The following is an 18,799-nucleotide window of genomic DNA, read 5'->3' as shown; positions in this document are numbered from 1 at the left end:
ATCACTGACAGTCACTTGCTGCTGTTTGGCATTCACCAGGTTGACACCTCTTCAGGTATGCCTGGTGCTGCTCCTGGTATGCCCGCCTGCATGCTCCATTGGTGTAATTGTTACGTTAGAGGGTTAATTATGACTAGCTGCTTGGCTGATTTGTGATGCAGAGTAACACCAACAGTAAAAGTTCAATTCCTGCATTTGCTGAGATAACTGAGATGGTTTCTCTTTCTCAACCTCCCTCTTGCCTGAGATGGTGAACTAAATGACCACCAGTCTCTCAGACAGTAGTGCTATAGTCCAGTAGAACCATGGGGATTTCACTGTAACTTATTCATTGGTGCAATTGTGAAATTAATAGACTAAATGTGTTGCAATCAATGTTTACAAAAAACAATTAGCATCTGAAATATTTTTGGTGTCGGACAGCCAACTTTTTAGGTATTTGTTTTTTTTTTAAATGTTGCCTTCTAATCTGTGCTGTAAACCAGAAAGCATTATGGGGATAAGTGGTAAATCTGAGTATTTATTTTTCCTGTCAGATTGGGCTTCACCTTTCAAGGAATGGAAAACAACCGGATGAAAATACAAAATAGAGAGACAGAAATTGAGATGTAAGACCTGCTTCTTGTTTGTTGTCTTGTATTTTCTACCCTAGTGATAACAAACTGCCTTAGCTGTTATTCAGTCACTTTTATAATCTTATACTAACATTTGAGCACAAAAGATTACTAACTTGTATTAGAGCATAATGTTTTTTAAAATCTTGTCAATTTCTTCTTCCAGCCCTTTTATAGCTGGGCAAACTCACTGTTATTTAAGGTTATATTTACTTTGTTTGTTTGAAGTTGCCAAAGTTTGGAGGTTTTAATAAAAGGGTTGTTCTTGATAAGTAAGTGATCAAAATGTTGGTAAATGAAGTGTAATGTGGGAAACGCAAAGCTTGTTTTCGAAGGGATTGCGTGCAGTTCTGGTCTTCCTATCAGAAGGATGTTACGAAATTTGAAAGGGTTCAGAAAAGATTTACAAGGATATTGCCAGGGTTGGAGGGTTTGAGCTACAGGGAAAGGCTGAATAGGCTGGGGTTGTTTTCCCTGGAGTGTCAGAAGCTGAGGGGTGACTTTTATAGAGGTTTATAAAAATCATGAGGGGCATGAATAGGATAAATAGACAAGATATTTTCCCTGGGGTGGGGGACTCTTGAAATAGAGGGCATAGGCTTAGGGTGAGAGGGGAAAGATATAAAAGGGATCTGAGGGACAATGTTTTGACACACAGGGTGATGCGTGTATGGAATGAGCTGCCAGAGGAAGTGGTGGAGGCTGGTACAATTACACATTTAAAAGGCATCTGGATGGGTATATGAGTAAGAAGGGTTGAGAGGGATATGTGCCAAATGCTGGCAAATGTGACGAGGTTAGGTTAGGACAGTTGGTCATCTCTATGACTCTTTAACAGAATATTACTTAAGCGGAGCAAAACTGCAGAAAGCTGCAACAGACAGGGACTTGGAGGTACGTGTGCATGAAACAAAATGCTAGGTTACAGGTGCAGCGGGTAATCAGGAAGGCTAATGGAATGTTGACCTTTATTTCAAAGGGGTTGAAGTATGACAGTAGGGAAGTCTTAACTGCAACTGTACAAGGTGCTGGTAAGACCACACCTGAAAGTACTGTGAGCAGTTTTGGTCCCCTTACACATTTCATAGCAGACATTCAGAAAAGATTTACTAGGATGATCCTGATATGGAGGGATTATCTTCTGAGCAAAGGCTAAACAAGTTGGGGCTCTACTCACTGAACTTCAGAAGAATAAGAGTTGATCTATTTGAAATGTATGGGATTCATATGAGGCTTAACAGGATAAATGCTGAGAGGATATTTCCACTCATGGGAGAGTTTAAGACCAGAAGGTCTCAATCTCAGAATTAAGGGACATCAGTTTAAGGCTGCGATGAGGAAGAATTTCTTTCAGAGGGTTGTGAATCTTTCTAGAATCATAGAATCCCTACAGTGTGGAAACAGGCCTTTGGCCCAGCAAGTCCACACTGACCCTCCTAAAGAATGTCCCACCCAAATCCATTTTCCCTATCCTTTTGCTCTACTTTAACCCCTGACTAACATACTTAACCTACACATCCTTGACCACTAAGGGCAATTAAGTATGACCAATTCACCTAACCTGCACATCTTGGGACTGTGGGATGAAACCGGAGGACCTGGAGGAAACCCATGCAGACATAGAGAGAATGTGCCAACTCCATGTAGACAGTCGCCTGAGGCTAGAATCAAACCCAGGTCCTTGATCCTTTGAGGCAGCAGTGCTAGCCACTGTGCCTTTGGAGTTCCTTGTCACAGAGAGGTGAGGGGGTAGATTCTTTGTATATATTTAAGTCTGGGATAGATTTTTATTGATAGAGAATTTGAGAGGTATGGAGAAAAGTGGACATGAGAAGAGTCCATCAGCCATGATTCTATTGAATGGTGGAGAGGCTGGAATGCCGGAATGCTCTACTCCAGTTCCTATTCTTATGTTCTTGTGCTTTGTTGGTGGTGAAATCCTAGGTTTCAAAAGCTGCAACTTTTAGTGCCTTGAGAGATGCCTGCAGATGACAGGCTGCATGGATTTAAACTTTTCTCAATGGTCTAGTGGGCCCAGGAAAATCAGAGCTTCAAAGTGGAGATTATGTCACTCCCAGTGTGTTCATGTTTTTCATTGTAATTGTTAACAGAAGGAGTTTTGAGACCTGTATCTGTATATTGCTATTTTGTGGTTCTAATTTGGCTCACATCGCATCAAAATTCATAATTCCAGGATATTTTAACAGTAAATGAGAATTTTTGTTGCTTTGGCAGTACAGGCTTGATGTGTCAAAAGGCTTCTCCTGTACTGCATGATTCTGTTACTAGAGGACATAATGAAAAACATGGCCAGAGAGTAATGTATGGTGCAGAATATTTAACTCTGCTTTTTTTAACCTCTCGCCTTTTGAATCTACCAAAAAGTCTTGAGATGAAACTCAAGAAATTGCAGCAGATTCAGCTTATTTCCTCAATTGTTGTGAGTCTGTGGAGTGGAGCTGTCAGTCATGTAATGTACATAGTGGCTTGGACATAGAAATATCACAACAAAAGTGCAGTAATATGCTTCTAAATTTGGTTCAGATAAATGTTAAATATATATGAAGCTACGTTTTGTCCCATGTGCTGTTAGGAGTACACGACACATCAGATGTAACAATTAAAACGAAAGGTCCCGGTAAGTATTTTTAAATTTGTTGAGCAGTAAGCTTGTCCCCTTTTATTCCTCTCTCAAAAAAAACACCATTCCATTGCTACTTGCGATGTATAGGTGGGTTGTTCTTGGAAGCTGTACTTCTGGAGAGTTCTTAGCTCTGCAATTGTCAATGATTGCCAAAGTGCCAAAAAGTGAAAACTGGAAAATATCAGAGCATTTTGTGATTTCTGTTTAGTTGGCTTCGGTGTAAATCCTTTCAAATTAAGGAAGGATGTGCTGTGTTGTAATACCATCTGTTTCCTGTGTTACTAGTAGAATGAATGCTGAGGTAATTGAAACATCAGATTCTTAAAATTAGCAAGGTAGATGCTAAGAAAATGCGTCCCTGACCTGGAGAATCTGGAGCATCAAGGCTCGAAGGGCAGAATGGCCTACTCCTGCACCTATTGTCTATTGTCTAAGTCACGGTGTCAGTAAGAGATCAGCCATTTTGGACTGAGATGATGCATTTCTTCGAGTTGTGAATCTTTTAAATTCTCTCAGCCAGACTCTCTGGATTCTCAGTTAAAACTTAGAACTGTACAACACAGTACAGGCCCTTCACTCTCGATGTTGAACTAGTCTTTTATCCTACTCTTAAGACCAAACTAACTCACATAGCCTTCATTTTACTATCATCCATGTGTCTATCCAAGAGTGGGTTAAATGCCCCTAATGTATCTGACACTACTACAACTACGGGCAGTGCATTCTATGCATCCATTACTCTGTGTAAAAAGAAAACTAGCTTGGACATCTCCCGTAAACTTTCCTCCAATCACCTTAAAATTATGCCCCCTCATGATAGCCATTTCTGCCCTAGGAAAAAGTCTCTGTCGATCCACTGTGTCTATGCCTCTCAACATCTTGTATATCTCTATCAAGTCACCTCCTCTTATCCTTCTTCACTCCAATGAGAAAAATCTGAGCTCCCCCAGCCCTGCCTCATAAGAATGCCCTCCAGTCCAGGCAGCATCATGGTAAATCTCCTCTGCACCCTCTCGAAAGCTTCCACATCCTTTCTATAATGAGACGACCAGAACTGAACACAACATTCCAAGCTAACCAGGGCTATATAGAGTTGCAGCATAATCTCTTGGCTCTTAAACTCAATCCTGAGCTGAAAGTGTGTTGCTGGAAAAGCACAGCAGGTCAGGCAGCGTCCAAGGAACAGGAGAATTGATGTTTCGGGCATGACCCCTTCTCCTGTTCCCTGGATGCTGCCTGACCTGCTGTGCTTTTCCAGCAACACATTTTCAGCTCTGATCTCCAGCATCTGCAATCCTCACTTTCTCCTCTTAAACTCAATCCCCCTGTTAATGAAAACTAACACACCATTCGCCGCCTTAACAACCCTATCAACTTGGGTGGCAACTTTGAGGGATCTATGGACATGGACCCCCAAGATCCCCCTGTTCCTTCACACTGGCAGGAATCCTGCCTTTAACCCTGTATTCTGCATTCAAATTGGACTTTCCAAAATGAATCACTCAATACTTTTCTAGGTTGAACTCTATCTGGAGCTTCTCAGTCCAGCTCTGCATCCTGCCAATGTCCCGTTGCAGCCAACAGCAGCCCTCGACACTAGCCACAACTCCACCAACCTTTGTGTCATTGACAAACTTACTAACTCATCCTTCCACTTCCTCATCCAAGTCACTTATAAAATCACAAAGAGCAGAGGTCCCAGAACAGATCCCTGTAGAACACCACTGGTCACTGAACTCCAAGCGGAATACTTTCCATCTGCTCCCACCCTCTGTCTTCTATGGGCCAGCCAATTCTGTATCCAAACAGTCAAATTTCCCTGTATCCCATGCCTCTTCACTTTCTAAATGAGCCTGTCAATGGGACCTTATGAAATACTTTGCTAAAATCCATGTACACCACATGCACATCTCTACCTCCATCATTGTTTTTGACACATCGTCAAAGAATTCATTAAGGTTTGTGAGGCATGATCTGCCCCTCACAAAGCCGTGCTGATTATCCCTGGTCAAACTATGGTTTTCCCAAATAATTGTAAATCCTGTCTCTCTAAATCCTCTCCAGTAATTTGCCCACCACCAATGTAAGACTGACTAGTCTGTAATTCCCAGGGTTATCCCTATTTCCTTTTGTGAATAAGGGAATGATATTTGTCACCCTCCATTAATCTGGTACGAGCCCAGTGGATAGTGAGGACGCAAATATCATTGCCAAAGGTGCAGCAATCTCTTCCCTTGCTTTCTATAATAACTTTGGGTATATCCCACCTGGCACAGGGTTCTTGTCTATCCTTATGTTTTTCAAACTTTCCAGCACATCTTCCTCCTTAACATCAACCTGTTTGAACGCATCAATCTGTTTTCACGCTGTCCTCACAAACGACAAGGTCCCTCTCAGTAGTGAATACCAAAGCAAAGTATTCATTAAGGACCTCCCATACCTCAGTAAACCCCAGGCACAAGTTCTCTCCATTATCCCTGATCGGCCTTGCCATTCTGTTGTTCCTCGCGTAAGTGTAGACTCTTTGAGGTTTTCCTTAATCCTACCCACCAAGATTTTTCCATGCACCCTTCTATCTCTCTTAAATTCACTCTTCAGTTCCTTCCAGGCTACCTTGTAACCCTGTAAAGCCCTGTCTGATCCTTGCTTCCTCAACCCTCTTGACTAGACTTGTCATTCAAGGTCCTTTCACCGTACCACCCCTTCCTTGCCTCAGTGGGACAAACCTATCCAGCACTCACAGCAAGTGCTCCCTAAACAACCTCCAAATTTCTGTCATTCATTTCCCTGAGAGTATTTGTTCCCAATTTATGCTCCACAGTTCCTGCCTAATAGAATTGTAATTCCCCTTTCCCCCCATTAAATACTTTCCCAACCATCTGCTTTTATGCCTCTCCATGACTATAGTAAAGGTTGGGAGTTTGATCACTATCACCAAAATGCTCTCCGACCATGAGATCTGGCACCTAACCTGGTGTGTTGCCTGGAACAAATCCAATATGGCCCCCCCGTCTAGTCGGCCTGTCTATATCTTGAACCAGGAATCCTCCCTGGACACGCCTGACACAATCTGCTCCATTCCAAACTATTTGCACTAAGGAGGTTCAAATCAATATAAGGGACGTTGAAGTCACCCATGACAACAACCGTGTTATTTCTGCACCGTTCCGTAATCTGCCTCCCAATCTACTACTCCGTGTCTCTGTTGCTATGGGAGGCGTCTACAGAAAACTCCCAATAAAGTGATTGCACATTTCCTGTTTCTGACTTCCACCTGTACTGACTCAGTGGGCAAACCCTCCACAGCTACCTCCCTTTCTGCAACTGCGATACTATCCCTGATTAGCAATGTTGTTGTTGAGTATGTTTGAGACAAAAATCAATACATTTTTGAACATTGAAGATGGAATGAAATCCAAAATCATGATCTCCTTGAATGGTGGTGCAGGCTTAAAGGACCAAATTCCCTACTTGTCCTAATCATTATGTTGTGAAAAGCTCACACTTTCCTTTCCTGGAACTGAGCACTCCTCAATTCCATAGCTTGACCCTGTTGTTTTTATTTTGTTCCCTTACATTACGGCATGACAATAACTATATAGTGGCAGAAGATTTGGCTGGTGTGTTAAAAGGATATTTTGCATCAATTGTCATGATATAGGATGTTGTCAATGTCACAATAAAGGAAGAGGTATTATAGATGGAATGAAAATAGATCAAGGAAATACACAGGATTGTCAGTACTGTAAATCGATAAACTATCTGCTCCAGATGGGATGTAATCTGGATTTCTGAGGGAATTAAGAATTGAAATTCATCAACATCAAATACAGAAATGATATTTGCAGTCTGGAACATTGCAAGTAATAGATCTCAGCTCATTAAAAAAAAAGCGATCATTCCAGAACAATGAGGAGAAAATTCCAGAGTGTGGGACAATTAGATAGGTTTTGCAAAGAACTGACGGTGGTACAGTGAATGTCTGCCCTCCTCTTGTGTTGTATCATTCTAGAATTGGAGGGAAGTGAACAATCTGAATCACCAGAAAAATAGTTGCAATGCATTTGATCTGCAAATTGACTTTATTAAATGGCTTGTGATTGTTCCTTTATCCTGACTTTGGTTTAATTCAATGAATTTGTATATCAATCTTGGTTACTTAACTTTTTAAGAAAAGGAATAGAATGTGTTCTGCTTGCTTCCAGATATGAACTTCTGCAGATTCTCAGCTTTGACCCTGTTCGTCGACGAATGAGTGTAATTGTGAAAGAGAATTCAGGTAGTGTATACTTTTTATTATTAAAACAAATAAGTGGATTTACCTGTACTCCAGGAAAGTATTGTTTAAAACTGCAAATTAAAAGAATACTTAGGTGTGGTGTAACTTCATTATATAATAGTCATAATGTATTAAAATCTATTGTGTGTATATATAATGTATAAAATCCTAACTTTTACTTACTTTTATGACAACCACATATAATTTTGTCTCCTGCTATAACAGGGAGAATTTTCCTTTTCTGTAAAGGAGCAGACTCTTCAATTTTTCCAAAAGTAAACACTGGAAAACAGGAAGAAATAAGACTGCATGTAGAATGCAGTGCTGTGGTAAGGTCAGACGTGTTTATGTAGTTCATTTACATGTTATCCTCTAAGGTAGCTTTGCAAATAATGCTATTTTTGTATATATATGGACTTACTTCAATTTCATTCTTTATGCTGTGGGTGATAGAGGGAGAAGTAAGGAGAACTGTATTTTAACTGGTCTCTTGAGATTTCAAGGTAGTATTTAGAGTCGTAGAATCATAGAGATGTAAGCTCCCTTATTTTTCTGCTTGTTTTCTTTTTACTTATTGTCAGTTGTGTATTTAACAAATGTCTTGAAGGGCAGATGGTGAAATAAAAACAAATCGCTGGAAAAACTCAGCAGATCAGGCAACATCTGTAGAGAGAAAGCATAGTTAAAGTTTTGGGTCCAGTAACCCTTCTTCAGAACTGGACCTGAAAACATTAACTGCTTTCTCTCCACAGATGCTGTCAGACCTACTGAGCTTTTTTCCAGAAATTTCTGTTTGCGATTTCCAGCATCCACAGTTCTTTTGGTTTTTCAGATAATTAAGTTGTTTTTGTAACAAAACAAGCAAAAGTAAAACCAGAGAAGCACATAGTTGAATTTTCCAAAGCCTGTCCAACCTCTCATGAATGGTGATGAAGAAACATGAAGAAAAAAATCACATCGGTTACAGTTGAAGATTATTTTGAAAATATTGGTGATGATTTAGATGGGAGCATAAGAGGTGTAGTTGGTAAGTTTGCAGATGACACGAAAATTGGAGACGTAGTGGACAGCGAAGAAGGTTACCTCAGATTACAACAGGATCTTGATCAGGTGGGCCAATGGGCTGAGAAGTGTCAGATGGAGTTTAATTTAGATAAATGCGAGGTGCTGCATTTTGGGAAAGCAAATCTTAGCAGGACTTATACACTAAATGGTAAGGTCCTCGGGAGTATTGCTGAACAAAGAGATCTTGGAGTGCAGATTCATAGCTCCTTGAAAGTGGAGTCGCAGGTAGATAGGATCGTGAAGAAGGCATTTAGTATGCTTTCCTTTATTGGTCAGAGTACTGACCATAGGAGTTGGGAGGTCATGTTGCGGCTGTACAGGACATTGGTTAGGCCGCTGTTGGAATATTGCATGTAATTCTGGTCTCCTTCCGATTGAAAGGATGTTGTGAAACTTGAAAGGGTTCAGAAAAGATTTACATGGATGTTGCCAGGTTTGGAGGATTTGAGTTACAGGGAGACGTGGAATAGGCTAGGGCTGTTTTCCCTCGAGTGTCAGAGGCTGTGGGGTGACCTTAGAGAGGTTTCTAAAATCATGAGGGGCATGGATAGGGTAAATAGAAAGTCTTTTTCCTGGGGTGGGGCGAGTCCAGAACTAGAGAGCATAGGTTATGGTGAGAGGGGAAAGCTATAAAAGAGACCTAAAGGGTAACGTTTTCATGCAGAGGGTGGTACGAGTATGGAATTAACTGCCAGAGGAACTGGTGGAGGCTGGTACAATTGCAACATTTAAGAGGCATCTGGATGGGAATATGAATCGGAAGGGTTTGGAGGGATATGGACCGGGTGCTGGCAGGTGGGACTAGATTGGATTGGGATATCTGGTCGGCATGGATGGGTTGGACCAAAGGGTCTGTTTCCGTGCTGTACGTCTCTATGACTCTGTTACCCTTCTTGCATTACCTAAATTATACTCTTGCCTTTTGCTGAGGTATCCTGTTACATTTGAGGAAAAACAAATTTGAAATCGTGACTGTCCTACCAAGGAAAATTGAATGCTTAAAGGAAAAAAAAGGGCAATTGGTCACAGCTGGGGAGTGGGTCTAATTTGATAGTTCTTCCAAACAACTAGCGCACCCATGATGCACCGAATGGCTGCCTCTTGTGCTCTATCATTCTATGATTTTACCATACGATTTTGAAAGCAATTCTATGTCCAGAAACTGAATATGAACAATTTCCTTACCTTTTTAAGCTTGCTTTTACAGTATCTCACACTAAAGCTTATTGGTAATGACAAAAGTTGCATGTCCTTTAGGACGGGAAAAAAATGAGAACTTGTACTTTTCATTTGACGTCCATTACAGATTTAATTGTTAATAATAATAATAATAATAATGTAATAGTCTGTCTCAGTGGGCGGCACGGTGGCACAGTGGTTAGCACTGCTGCCTCACAGCGCCTGAGACCCGGGTTCAATTCCCGCCTCAGGCGACTGACTGTGTGGAGTTTGCACGTTCTCCCCGTGTCTGCGTGGGTTTCCTCCGGGTGCTCCGGTTTCCTCCCACAGTCCAAAGGATGTGCAGGGTCAGGTGATTTGGCCATGCTAAATTGCCCGTAGTGTTAGGTAAGGGGTAAATATAGGGGTATGGGTGGGTTTCGCTTCGGCGGGTTGGTGTGGACTTGTTGGGCGGAAGGGCCTGTTTCCACACTGTAATGTAATGTAATCTAAAATGTACAGATTTTTGTAAAATTAGCAATGTGATTTTTCCTTCCTGACTACATACTTTATAATCTGACAAATTGTGTGAATTGAAATAAATATTTTATACTTGTGGGAGGTAACACAATTTGGGATTTGTGTAAAACTGACAGAGGGAGAAATAAATCATACCTGCATGTTTTCTGCTGTAATTCCCTATGTCTAGGATGGTTTGAGGACTCTCTGTGTTGCTTATAAAGAACTCACTCAAGATGAATACAACCAGATCAGCGCACAGCTTCAGGAAGCTAAAATGGCCCTAAAGGATAGAGACAAAAAGTTAGCAGATGTTTACGACAAAATTGAAATTGATTTACATTTAATTGGTGCGACAGCTGTTGAAGACAAGTAAGTCTGTGTTTGCTCTTGGATTGTGTTACAGTATAATATTCTGGATAAGAAGCTGATATGCTATCATAGAGGTCTTATTACATGACATAATTTATCAATGCATCACATCAGCTCAGTGATGGAATGACTTTTGTTTTGCTCTGCATCGAGCTTGACCAAGAGAACTGTAATTTGCCTCTTTTTGAGATTCCCCCACTGTCAAGATCAGAGCCCAAATAACATGGGGATCGGCCCAGTATCCCTAATGCTCAAGATCAGACGTGGATACTGCGTGGGCGCAAGTCTTGCACCTCCTGCGGTTGCAGGGGAAGGTGCCGGGAGTGGAGGTTGGGTTGGTGGGGGGTGTGCACCTGACGAGGGAGTCATGGAAGGAGTGGTCTTTACGGAATGCTGATAGGGGAGGGGAGGGAAATATATCCTTGGTGGTGGGGTCCGTTTGGAGGTGGCGGAAATGACGGCGGATGATGCGCTGTACATGGAGATTGGTGGGGTGGTAGGTGGGGACCAGTGGGGTCTGTCCTGGTGGCGGTTGGAGGGGCGGGGTTCAAGGGCGGAGGAGCGCGAAGTGGAAGAGATGCGGTGGAGGGCATCGTCGACCACGTCGGGGGGGAAATTGCGGTCCTTGAAGAAGGAGGCCATCTGGGTTGTGCGTTTTTGGAACTGGTCCTCCTGGGAGCAGATGCGGCGGAGTCGAAGGAATTGAGAGAATGGGATAGCGTTTTTACAGGGGGCAGGATGGGAGGAGGTGTAGTCCAGGTAGCTGTGGGAGTCGGTCGGTTTGTAGTAGATGTCCGTGTTGATTCGGTCGCCTGAGATAGAAATAGAAAGGTCAAGGAAGGGGAGGGAGGAATCTGAGACTGTCCAGGTGAATTTGAGGTCGGGGTGGAAGGTGTTGGTGAAGTGGATGAACTGTTCAACCTCCTCGTGGGAGCACGAGGCGGCGCCGATACAGTCATCACAGATGTAGCGGAGGAAAAGGTGGGGGGTGGGGCCAGTGTAGTTGCGGAAGATGGATTGTTCCACATATCCTACGAAGAGGCAGGCATAGCTGGGGCCCATGCGGGTGCCCATGGCTACTCCTTTCGTTTGGAGGAAGTGGGAGGATTGGAACCGCAGGAGGTGCAAGACTTGCGCCCACACCTCCCCCCTCACCTCCCTCCAAGGCCCCAAAGGAAACTTCCATATCCGCCACAGATTCACCTGCACCTCCACACACATTATCTATTGCATCCTCTGCACTCGATGTGGCCTCCTCTATATTGGGGAGACAGGCCGGCTACTTGCGGAGCGTTTCAGAGAACACCTCTGGGTCACCCGGACCAACCAACCCAACCACCCTATGGCTCAACATTTCAATTCCCCCTCCCACTCCACCAAGGATATGCAGGTCTTTGGACTCCTCCATCGTCAGACCACAACAAAACGACGGTTGGAGGAAGAACGCCTCATCTTCCGCCTAGGAACCCTCCAACCACAAGGAATGAACTCGGATTTCACCAGTTTCCTCATTTCCCCTCCCCCCACCCTGTCTCAGTCAAATCCATCGAATTCAGAACCGCCTTCCTAACCTGCAATCTTCTTCCCGACCTCTCCGCCCCCACCCCAGTCTGACCTATCACCCTCACCTTGACCTCTTTCCACCTATCACATTTCCGACTCCCCTCCCCCAAGTCCCTCCTCCCTACCTTTTATCTTAGCCTGCTGGATAAACTTTCCTCATACCTGAAGAAGGGCTTATGCCCGAAACGTCGATTCTCCTGTTCCCTGGATGCTGCCTGACCTGCTGCACTTTTCCAGCAACACATTTTCAGCTACTATTTTTTAATCTTATACTTTACAGTATATCTGTTGTCCTTCTAAAGTAATTGTACATATGCTGTTTAGCAAAATCATGAAAACCAGATGAGCTGATGAAGTTCCTGTTTCAAAGGACTTGGGCAGAAGAAATGAATCCTTTACAAAATTTATAATTATACATACACTGAGGCCAGGTTTCACCTGTGTTGCAAAATTATTAAAACTATTAATAACCTTCTCTGTTGGAAGTCTCCCAGGATAGCAATAACTAACTTTCTCCCAGCCAGTATTGTCATTCATGTGCAAGATACACCACCATTAGCTGAATTAGAAATAAAAACACAATTCTGTAATTAGATATCAGATCAAGCAGCAGTCTGTCGTCAGGTTTCTGATGTTTTAATATATCTATTTTGTCTTAAAGTGTGCACACACATACACATGAAACATCATTCCTTTCATTTCTGTTCATGCAGAAATAAAAACCTTGTAGATGGTTGAACAGTATATGTGCTTTCACTAAAACTTCTGATACCTCCAACAGCTAACATTTTAACTTTTTGAATGAGTGATCACCTGATCGTGGAGCACAGCAGTTAGAATTCCCTGCTGCTTTGCTAATATGTGGACTATTAGTACTGTAAAACCAATATTTCAGAGAAAATAATCTGGAAAATTATTGCTCATGTTCTTAAACAGAAGTATTGCATTTGAACTTGCATGAAATTGAGCTGTTTATTTGCAAAGTTTCTATTTCTCTATTTGCAACATTATTCCATTTTTACACTGAAAACAATATGCAAGATCAAACTAACAAAATAGACATCTCCATTCAAAAAAAGATTTTGTCAAGATACTTGGGCCCATGTTAGGAATTGGCATATTAAAATGTTCCTACTCTTGATATGTGATAAGGATATTAAATCAGAAGTGTATTTAACATGACTTAATACATGGCAAAAGCAAAAAGTTTCTAAACCCATTCAGGATGTCTGATGTGATATCAAGTGTCAATAATGACTTCTATAGCAAGGAATTCGTTATCAACCTTGAAGCAGTTATAGTCACAAAGTCAGGTAGCAGGTTGACTCTGCACAAGTACTCACTCCCAGTACTCAATGCAATTATTGACAACTTTCTGTCTATTCATGTCCTTGGGAAACAAAATTAAAATTATTGTAGATGTTAGCAATCCAAAATGAAAACCGAAAATGTCTGACCTTGAGTGTTATCGGAAGCATCTCTGGAGCTCTGAAAAGAGTGTTAATGTTTGTGACAAAGCTGCTATTTAACAAGGTTATGCCGTCCTTGTTTTTTTTTTCAGAGAGGTTGTAAATGACCCAGGTTCTGAAAAGTCTACGTTAGGGCCAATTTGATGATAGCTAACAGATACTGCCTCAGGCAGAAGGTTTTTAAGTTTTAAAAAAACACGTGTAATAAAAGGTGAGTGGCCAGTTCTCCCAGCTCAGCCATGTTCTGGTTTGCAGGTGTATTTGTGTGTGTGTGTGTGTGTGTGTGTGTGTGTGAGAGAGAGAGAGAAGAAAGGCTTCTAGTCTCTCATTCACTCGCTCTCTGACTTCTCTCCTTTTATGCCAAGGGGAGTTTGTGGGAATTGTTGCAAGTATTTTGGAATAGCGTCATTAAGTCGGAATAGTCGTTTGGGTTTTCGGATAGGATAGGTTATTCAGTACTCTGTTTTCTGTTCCATTCAGTCATCTTGGAAATAAATTCTGTTTTGTTTAAAATGAAGTGATTTGACCAACTGATTCTCTACTGCAACATCCACTGTAGGCTTGCTAAACACAACTAGCAAAGTTAAGGTCTGGGCTACCACTTTGAAATATTTTGAGGGGGCTTGCCTGGTCCATAATAGATTGGGGGCTCATACTGGGATTCATTCTGTAGTTCTAAATTGGGATTCGGCTGTTGGACTCAAACTTGGCAAGTAGTAGGTGTCAGTGTCTTTTATTCCGGGTGTTGATTTTGGTTGATTTAAACAGTGCTTGGGATAGCAATAACTTTTTCAATCATTGAGTTTTCTGGAGGTGGAAGAAGTGACCTTACAAAAGGAGGTTGAAGCCAAGATGCAGGAATTAGCAGACAAGCTGGGGTTGGAGCTGCCTCCTTCCGTGAGGAAAGAAGAGATAACTGCAGCAGTAGCTCAGTATTTAAATTTGCTGGAACCACATCAGAATCTTTAGAGGTGGCTAAAATTCCAATGAAAATGAAGCAGATTGAGTTAGAGGCAAAAGACGGAATTACGATTAAAAGCAGAGGAAAGATGTAAAAAAGAGAGAGATTGAACTTCGGAAATTGGCACTTAGACAGGAGTTCAAAAATTCACTTTCTGCAGTGGTGAGAGCTCGTGGAATTGCAGAAAGTTGAAACAGCAAGGTTAGCAGCAGGAATGGCCAATGATTGAGTTAGTCCATAAAACAAAGTTTGGCTTTCAGAATCAATTTCAATTCATGAGGGATAGAAATTGGGGAAAAGAGAAATCCTCACATGGAAAGGGAAAGGTAGATCTCGGTGAAGATCATAAGGATAACTTATCACAGGGTAAAAAGGAAACCCTTGAAGAGGATAGAGAAGTTAAAAAGCTCTGGTGTTTTCACTGCAGCAAAATAGGCCATGTGAAATCAACGGGTTAGGAGAAAACGAGGAGGGGGTGTAGCACTACTAATCAGAAAGGGTATCACAGCTACAGAAGCTTCCATTGTCAAGGAAGATCTACCTACCGAGTCAGTATGGGTGGAAATTAGGAACAGCAAGGGAGCAGTCACCTCGTTAGGGGTTTACTACAGGCCCCCCCCAATAGCAGCAGGGAGATGGAAGAAAGCATAGGTTGGCAGATTTTGGAAAAGTGTGGACGTAGTAGGGTTGTTGTAATGGGTGACTTTAACTTTCCCAATATTGATTGGAACTTCCTTCGAGCAGAAGATTTGAATGGAGCTGTTTTTGTAAGGTGTGTTCAGGAGGGTTTCCTAACTCAGTCCGTTGACAGGCCGACGAGGGGAGAGGCCATTCTAGACTTGGTGCTCGGAAACGAGCCGGGGCAAGTATCAGATCTTGTGGTGGGAGAGCATTTTGCTGATAGTGACCACAACTCCTCACATTCTACATCGCTATGGAGGAGAGGATTAGGCAAAATGGGAGGATATTTAATTGAGGAAGAGGAAACTATGATGCGATTAGACATGAGTTAGGAAGCATGGCTAGGGAGCAATTGTTCCATGGTAAAGGCACTATAGACATGTGGAGACTGTTTAAGGAACAGTTGTTGCAAGTGATGAATAAATATGTCCCTCTGAGACAGGCAAGAAGTGGTAAGATAAAGGAACCTTGGATGACGAGAGCGGTGGAGCTTCTCGTCAAAAGGAAAAAGGTAGCTTACATAAGGTGGAGGAAGCTAGGGTCAAGCTCAGCTCTAGAGGATTACAGACAGGCGAGGAAGGAGCTCAAAAATGGTCTAAGGAGAGCCAGGAGGGGGTACGAGAAAGGCTTGGCAGAACGGATTAGGGAGAACACAAAGGCATTTTACACTTATGTGAGGAATAAGAGAATGGTCAAAGAAAGAGTAGGGCCGTTCAGGGATAGCATAGGGAATTTGTGTGTGGAGTCTAAGGAGGTAGGGGAAGCCCTAAATGAGATTTTTGCTTCTGTCTTTAAGAAAGAAATGAACTTTGTAGTGAATGAAACCTTTGAAGAGCAGGTGTGCATGCTGGAATGGATAGAGATTGAGGAAGCTGATGAGCTGAAAAGTTTGTCAAACATTAAGATTGACAAGTCGCCAGGCTCGGACAAGATTTGTCCTCAGCTGCTTTGGGAAACGAGAAATGCAATTGCTTCACCACTTGCGAAGATCTTTTCATCCTCGCTCTCCACTGGAGTACCTGAGGACTGGAGAGAGGCAAATGTAATTCCTCTCTTCAAGAAAGGAAATAGGGAAATCCCTGGCAATTACAGACCAGTAAGTCTCACGTCTGTCGTCTGCAAGGTGTTAGAAAGGATTCTGAGGATATGATTTATGACCATCTGGAAGAGCATAGCTTGATTAAATGCAGTCAACACGGCTTTGTGAGTGGCAGTCATGCCTCAAACCTTAGTTCTTTGAGGATTGAACTAGAAAAGTTGATGAGGGTCGAGCTGTGGATGTGGTGTATATGGACTTCGGCAAGGCATTTGATAAGGTTCCCCATGGTAGGCCCATTCAGAAGATCAGGAGGAATGGGATACAGGGGAACTTAGCTGTCTGGATACAGAATTGGCTGGCCAACAGAAGACAGCGAGTGGTAGTAGAAGGAAAATATTCTGCCTGGAAGTCTGTGGTGAGTGGTGTTCCACAGGGCTCTGTCCTTGGGCCTCTACTGTTTGTAATTTTTATTAATGACTTGGATGAGGAGATTGAAGGATGGGTCAGCAAGTTTGCAGACGACACAAAGGTTGGAGGTGTTGTTGACAGTATATAGGGCTGTTGTAGGCTGCAGCAGGACATTGACAGGATGCAGAGGTGGCAGATGGAGTTCAACCTGGATAAATGCGAGGTGATGCATTTTGGAATGTCGAATTTGAAAGCTGAGTACAGGATTAAGGATCAGATTCTTGGCAGTGTGGAGGAACAGAGGGATCTTGGTGTGCAGGTACATAGATCCCTTAAAATGGCCACCCAAGTAGACAGGGTTGTTAAGAAAGCATATGGTGTTTTGGCTTTCATTAACAGGGGGATTGAGTTTGAGTCGTGAGATCTTGTTGCAGCTCTATAAAAATTTGGTTAGACCGCACTTGGAATACTGCATCCAGTTCTGGTCGCCCTATTATAGGAAAGATGTGGATGCTTTGGAGAGGGTTCAGAGGAGGTGAACCTGCCTGGACTGGAGGGCTTATCTTATGAAGAGAGGTTGACTGAGCTCGGACTTTTTTTCATTGGAGAAAAGGAGGAGGAGAGGGGACCTAATTGAGGTGTACAAGATAATGAGAGGCATAGATAGAGTCGATAGCGAGAGACTATTTCCCAGGGCAGAAATGACTAACACGAGGGGTCATAGTTTTAAGCTGGTTGGAGGAAAGTATAGAGGGGATGTCAGAGGTGGGTTCTTTACACAGAGTTGTGAGAGCATGGAATGCGTTGCCAGCGGCAGTTGTGGAAGCAAGGTCACTGGGGACATTTAAGAGACTACTGGACATGCATATGGTCACAGAAATTTGAGGGTGCATACATGAGGATCAGTGGTCGGCACAACATTGTGGGCTGAAGGGCCCTGTTCTGTGCTGTACTGTTCTATGTTCTATAAGCTCTGGGAAGCGGAATGTAGGAAAACAGTATAAAGCCAGAGAACTTTGTTAGAGTGATAACAGAAAGCACAGTGGAGGCTAGAAGGCTGCACCAGAATGTACAAGGTGGTTGGAGGTTTGTTAAAGAGGAAATGCCAGATCTTCTTAAGCTATATACCTGTGAAGGTAAAATGTATTCACATAGGTCAGGAGCAGCAGGTAAAGCGGTTACAATATTAAGAGACACAGGATCCTCTCAGTCTGGGATGCTGAAAGATGAGGGGATATGTAGTTCTGAAGGACTGTTGCCAGAAAAGGTACTAGTAACGGAAATTCACAGTGAGACAAAAAACATTCAATTATGTGAGGTGTGCTTAGAGTGTCCAGAGAATAGTGGAGAATTCAAGGTAGGAGTACTGGACAAACTCTCAGCTCCAGGAATACAATTTGTCCTTGTTAATGATATAGCTGATTCACCAGTAGGAGTGTTGCCTACTGTGGTTGAAAAGCCATTGGAAACTCAAGCAATTGAAATAATGCAGGACACATATCCTGGGATTTTTCCTGACTGTGTGGTAATGAGGTCACAATGTCACGAGCTGAAACAGGAGAGATCAAAGGGTACAGATAAGAAAGTTGAAGTGGAATTAGCAGAGACCCTGTTTAATCAGATGGTTGAGACAGGAATGAAGCTGATGAAGGGCTTTTGCCCGAAACATCGATCTTCCTGCTCCTCAGGTGTTGCCTGACCTGCTGTGCTTTTCCAGTACCACTGTAATCTAGACTCTGATTTCCAACATCTGCAGTCCTCACTTTTCCCTAGGAGCAGATAGATGACAATACAGACATCTTTAGCTCAGATAAGTCAACTGAGTTACAGCAGAAAGATGAAAATTTAAAGCAGTTGTATCAAAAGGCATACACAGAAAAGAAATCTGAATGTATCCCTGAATGTTTAGATTTAGATTCCCAACCGTGTGGAAACAGGCCCTTCAGCCCAAAATGTCCACACCGATCCTCCAAAGGGCAATCCATCCAAACCCATTCCCCTACATTTACCCCTGACTAGTGCACCTA

General features: G+C 42.6%; 1 protein-coding gene across 4 annotated transcripts in view; it reads left to right on the top strand.

The window, feature by feature from the left end:
• LOC122557439 (phospholipid-transporting ATPase IG-like) overlaps positions 1 to 18,799 on the top strand; it is a 164,945-nt gene that overhangs the window by 89,954 nt on the left and 56,192 nt on the right. For all 4 annotated transcript variants that reach the window (XM_043705187.2, XM_043705184.2, XM_043705191.2 and 1 more), the window contains exons 15-18: positions 537 to 608; positions 7,464 to 7,537; positions 7,763 to 7,866; positions 10,470 to 10,651. In XM_043705187.2, the coding sequence (XP_043561122.2) occupies positions 537 to 608; positions 7,464 to 7,537; positions 7,763 to 7,866; positions 10,470 to 10,651 (432 nt within the window). The remainder of the gene's footprint in view (positions 1 to 536; positions 609 to 7,463; positions 7,538 to 7,762; positions 7,867 to 10,469; positions 10,652 to 18,799) is intronic.

The sequence above is a fragment of the Chiloscyllium plagiosum genome, unplaced genomic scaffold, assembly GCF_037043375.1.
Source record: "Chiloscyllium plagiosum isolate Xiang-an unplaced genomic scaffold, Cpla_swu_hap1 HiC_scaffold_11, whole genome shotgun sequence".
Classification (NCBI taxonomy): domain Eukaryota; kingdom Metazoa; phylum Chordata; class Chondrichthyes; order Orectolobiformes; family Hemiscylliidae; genus Chiloscyllium; species Chiloscyllium plagiosum.
The sequence above is the reverse complement of the archived record's forward strand: the minus strand, read 5'-3'. Positions and strand labels throughout refer to the sequence as shown.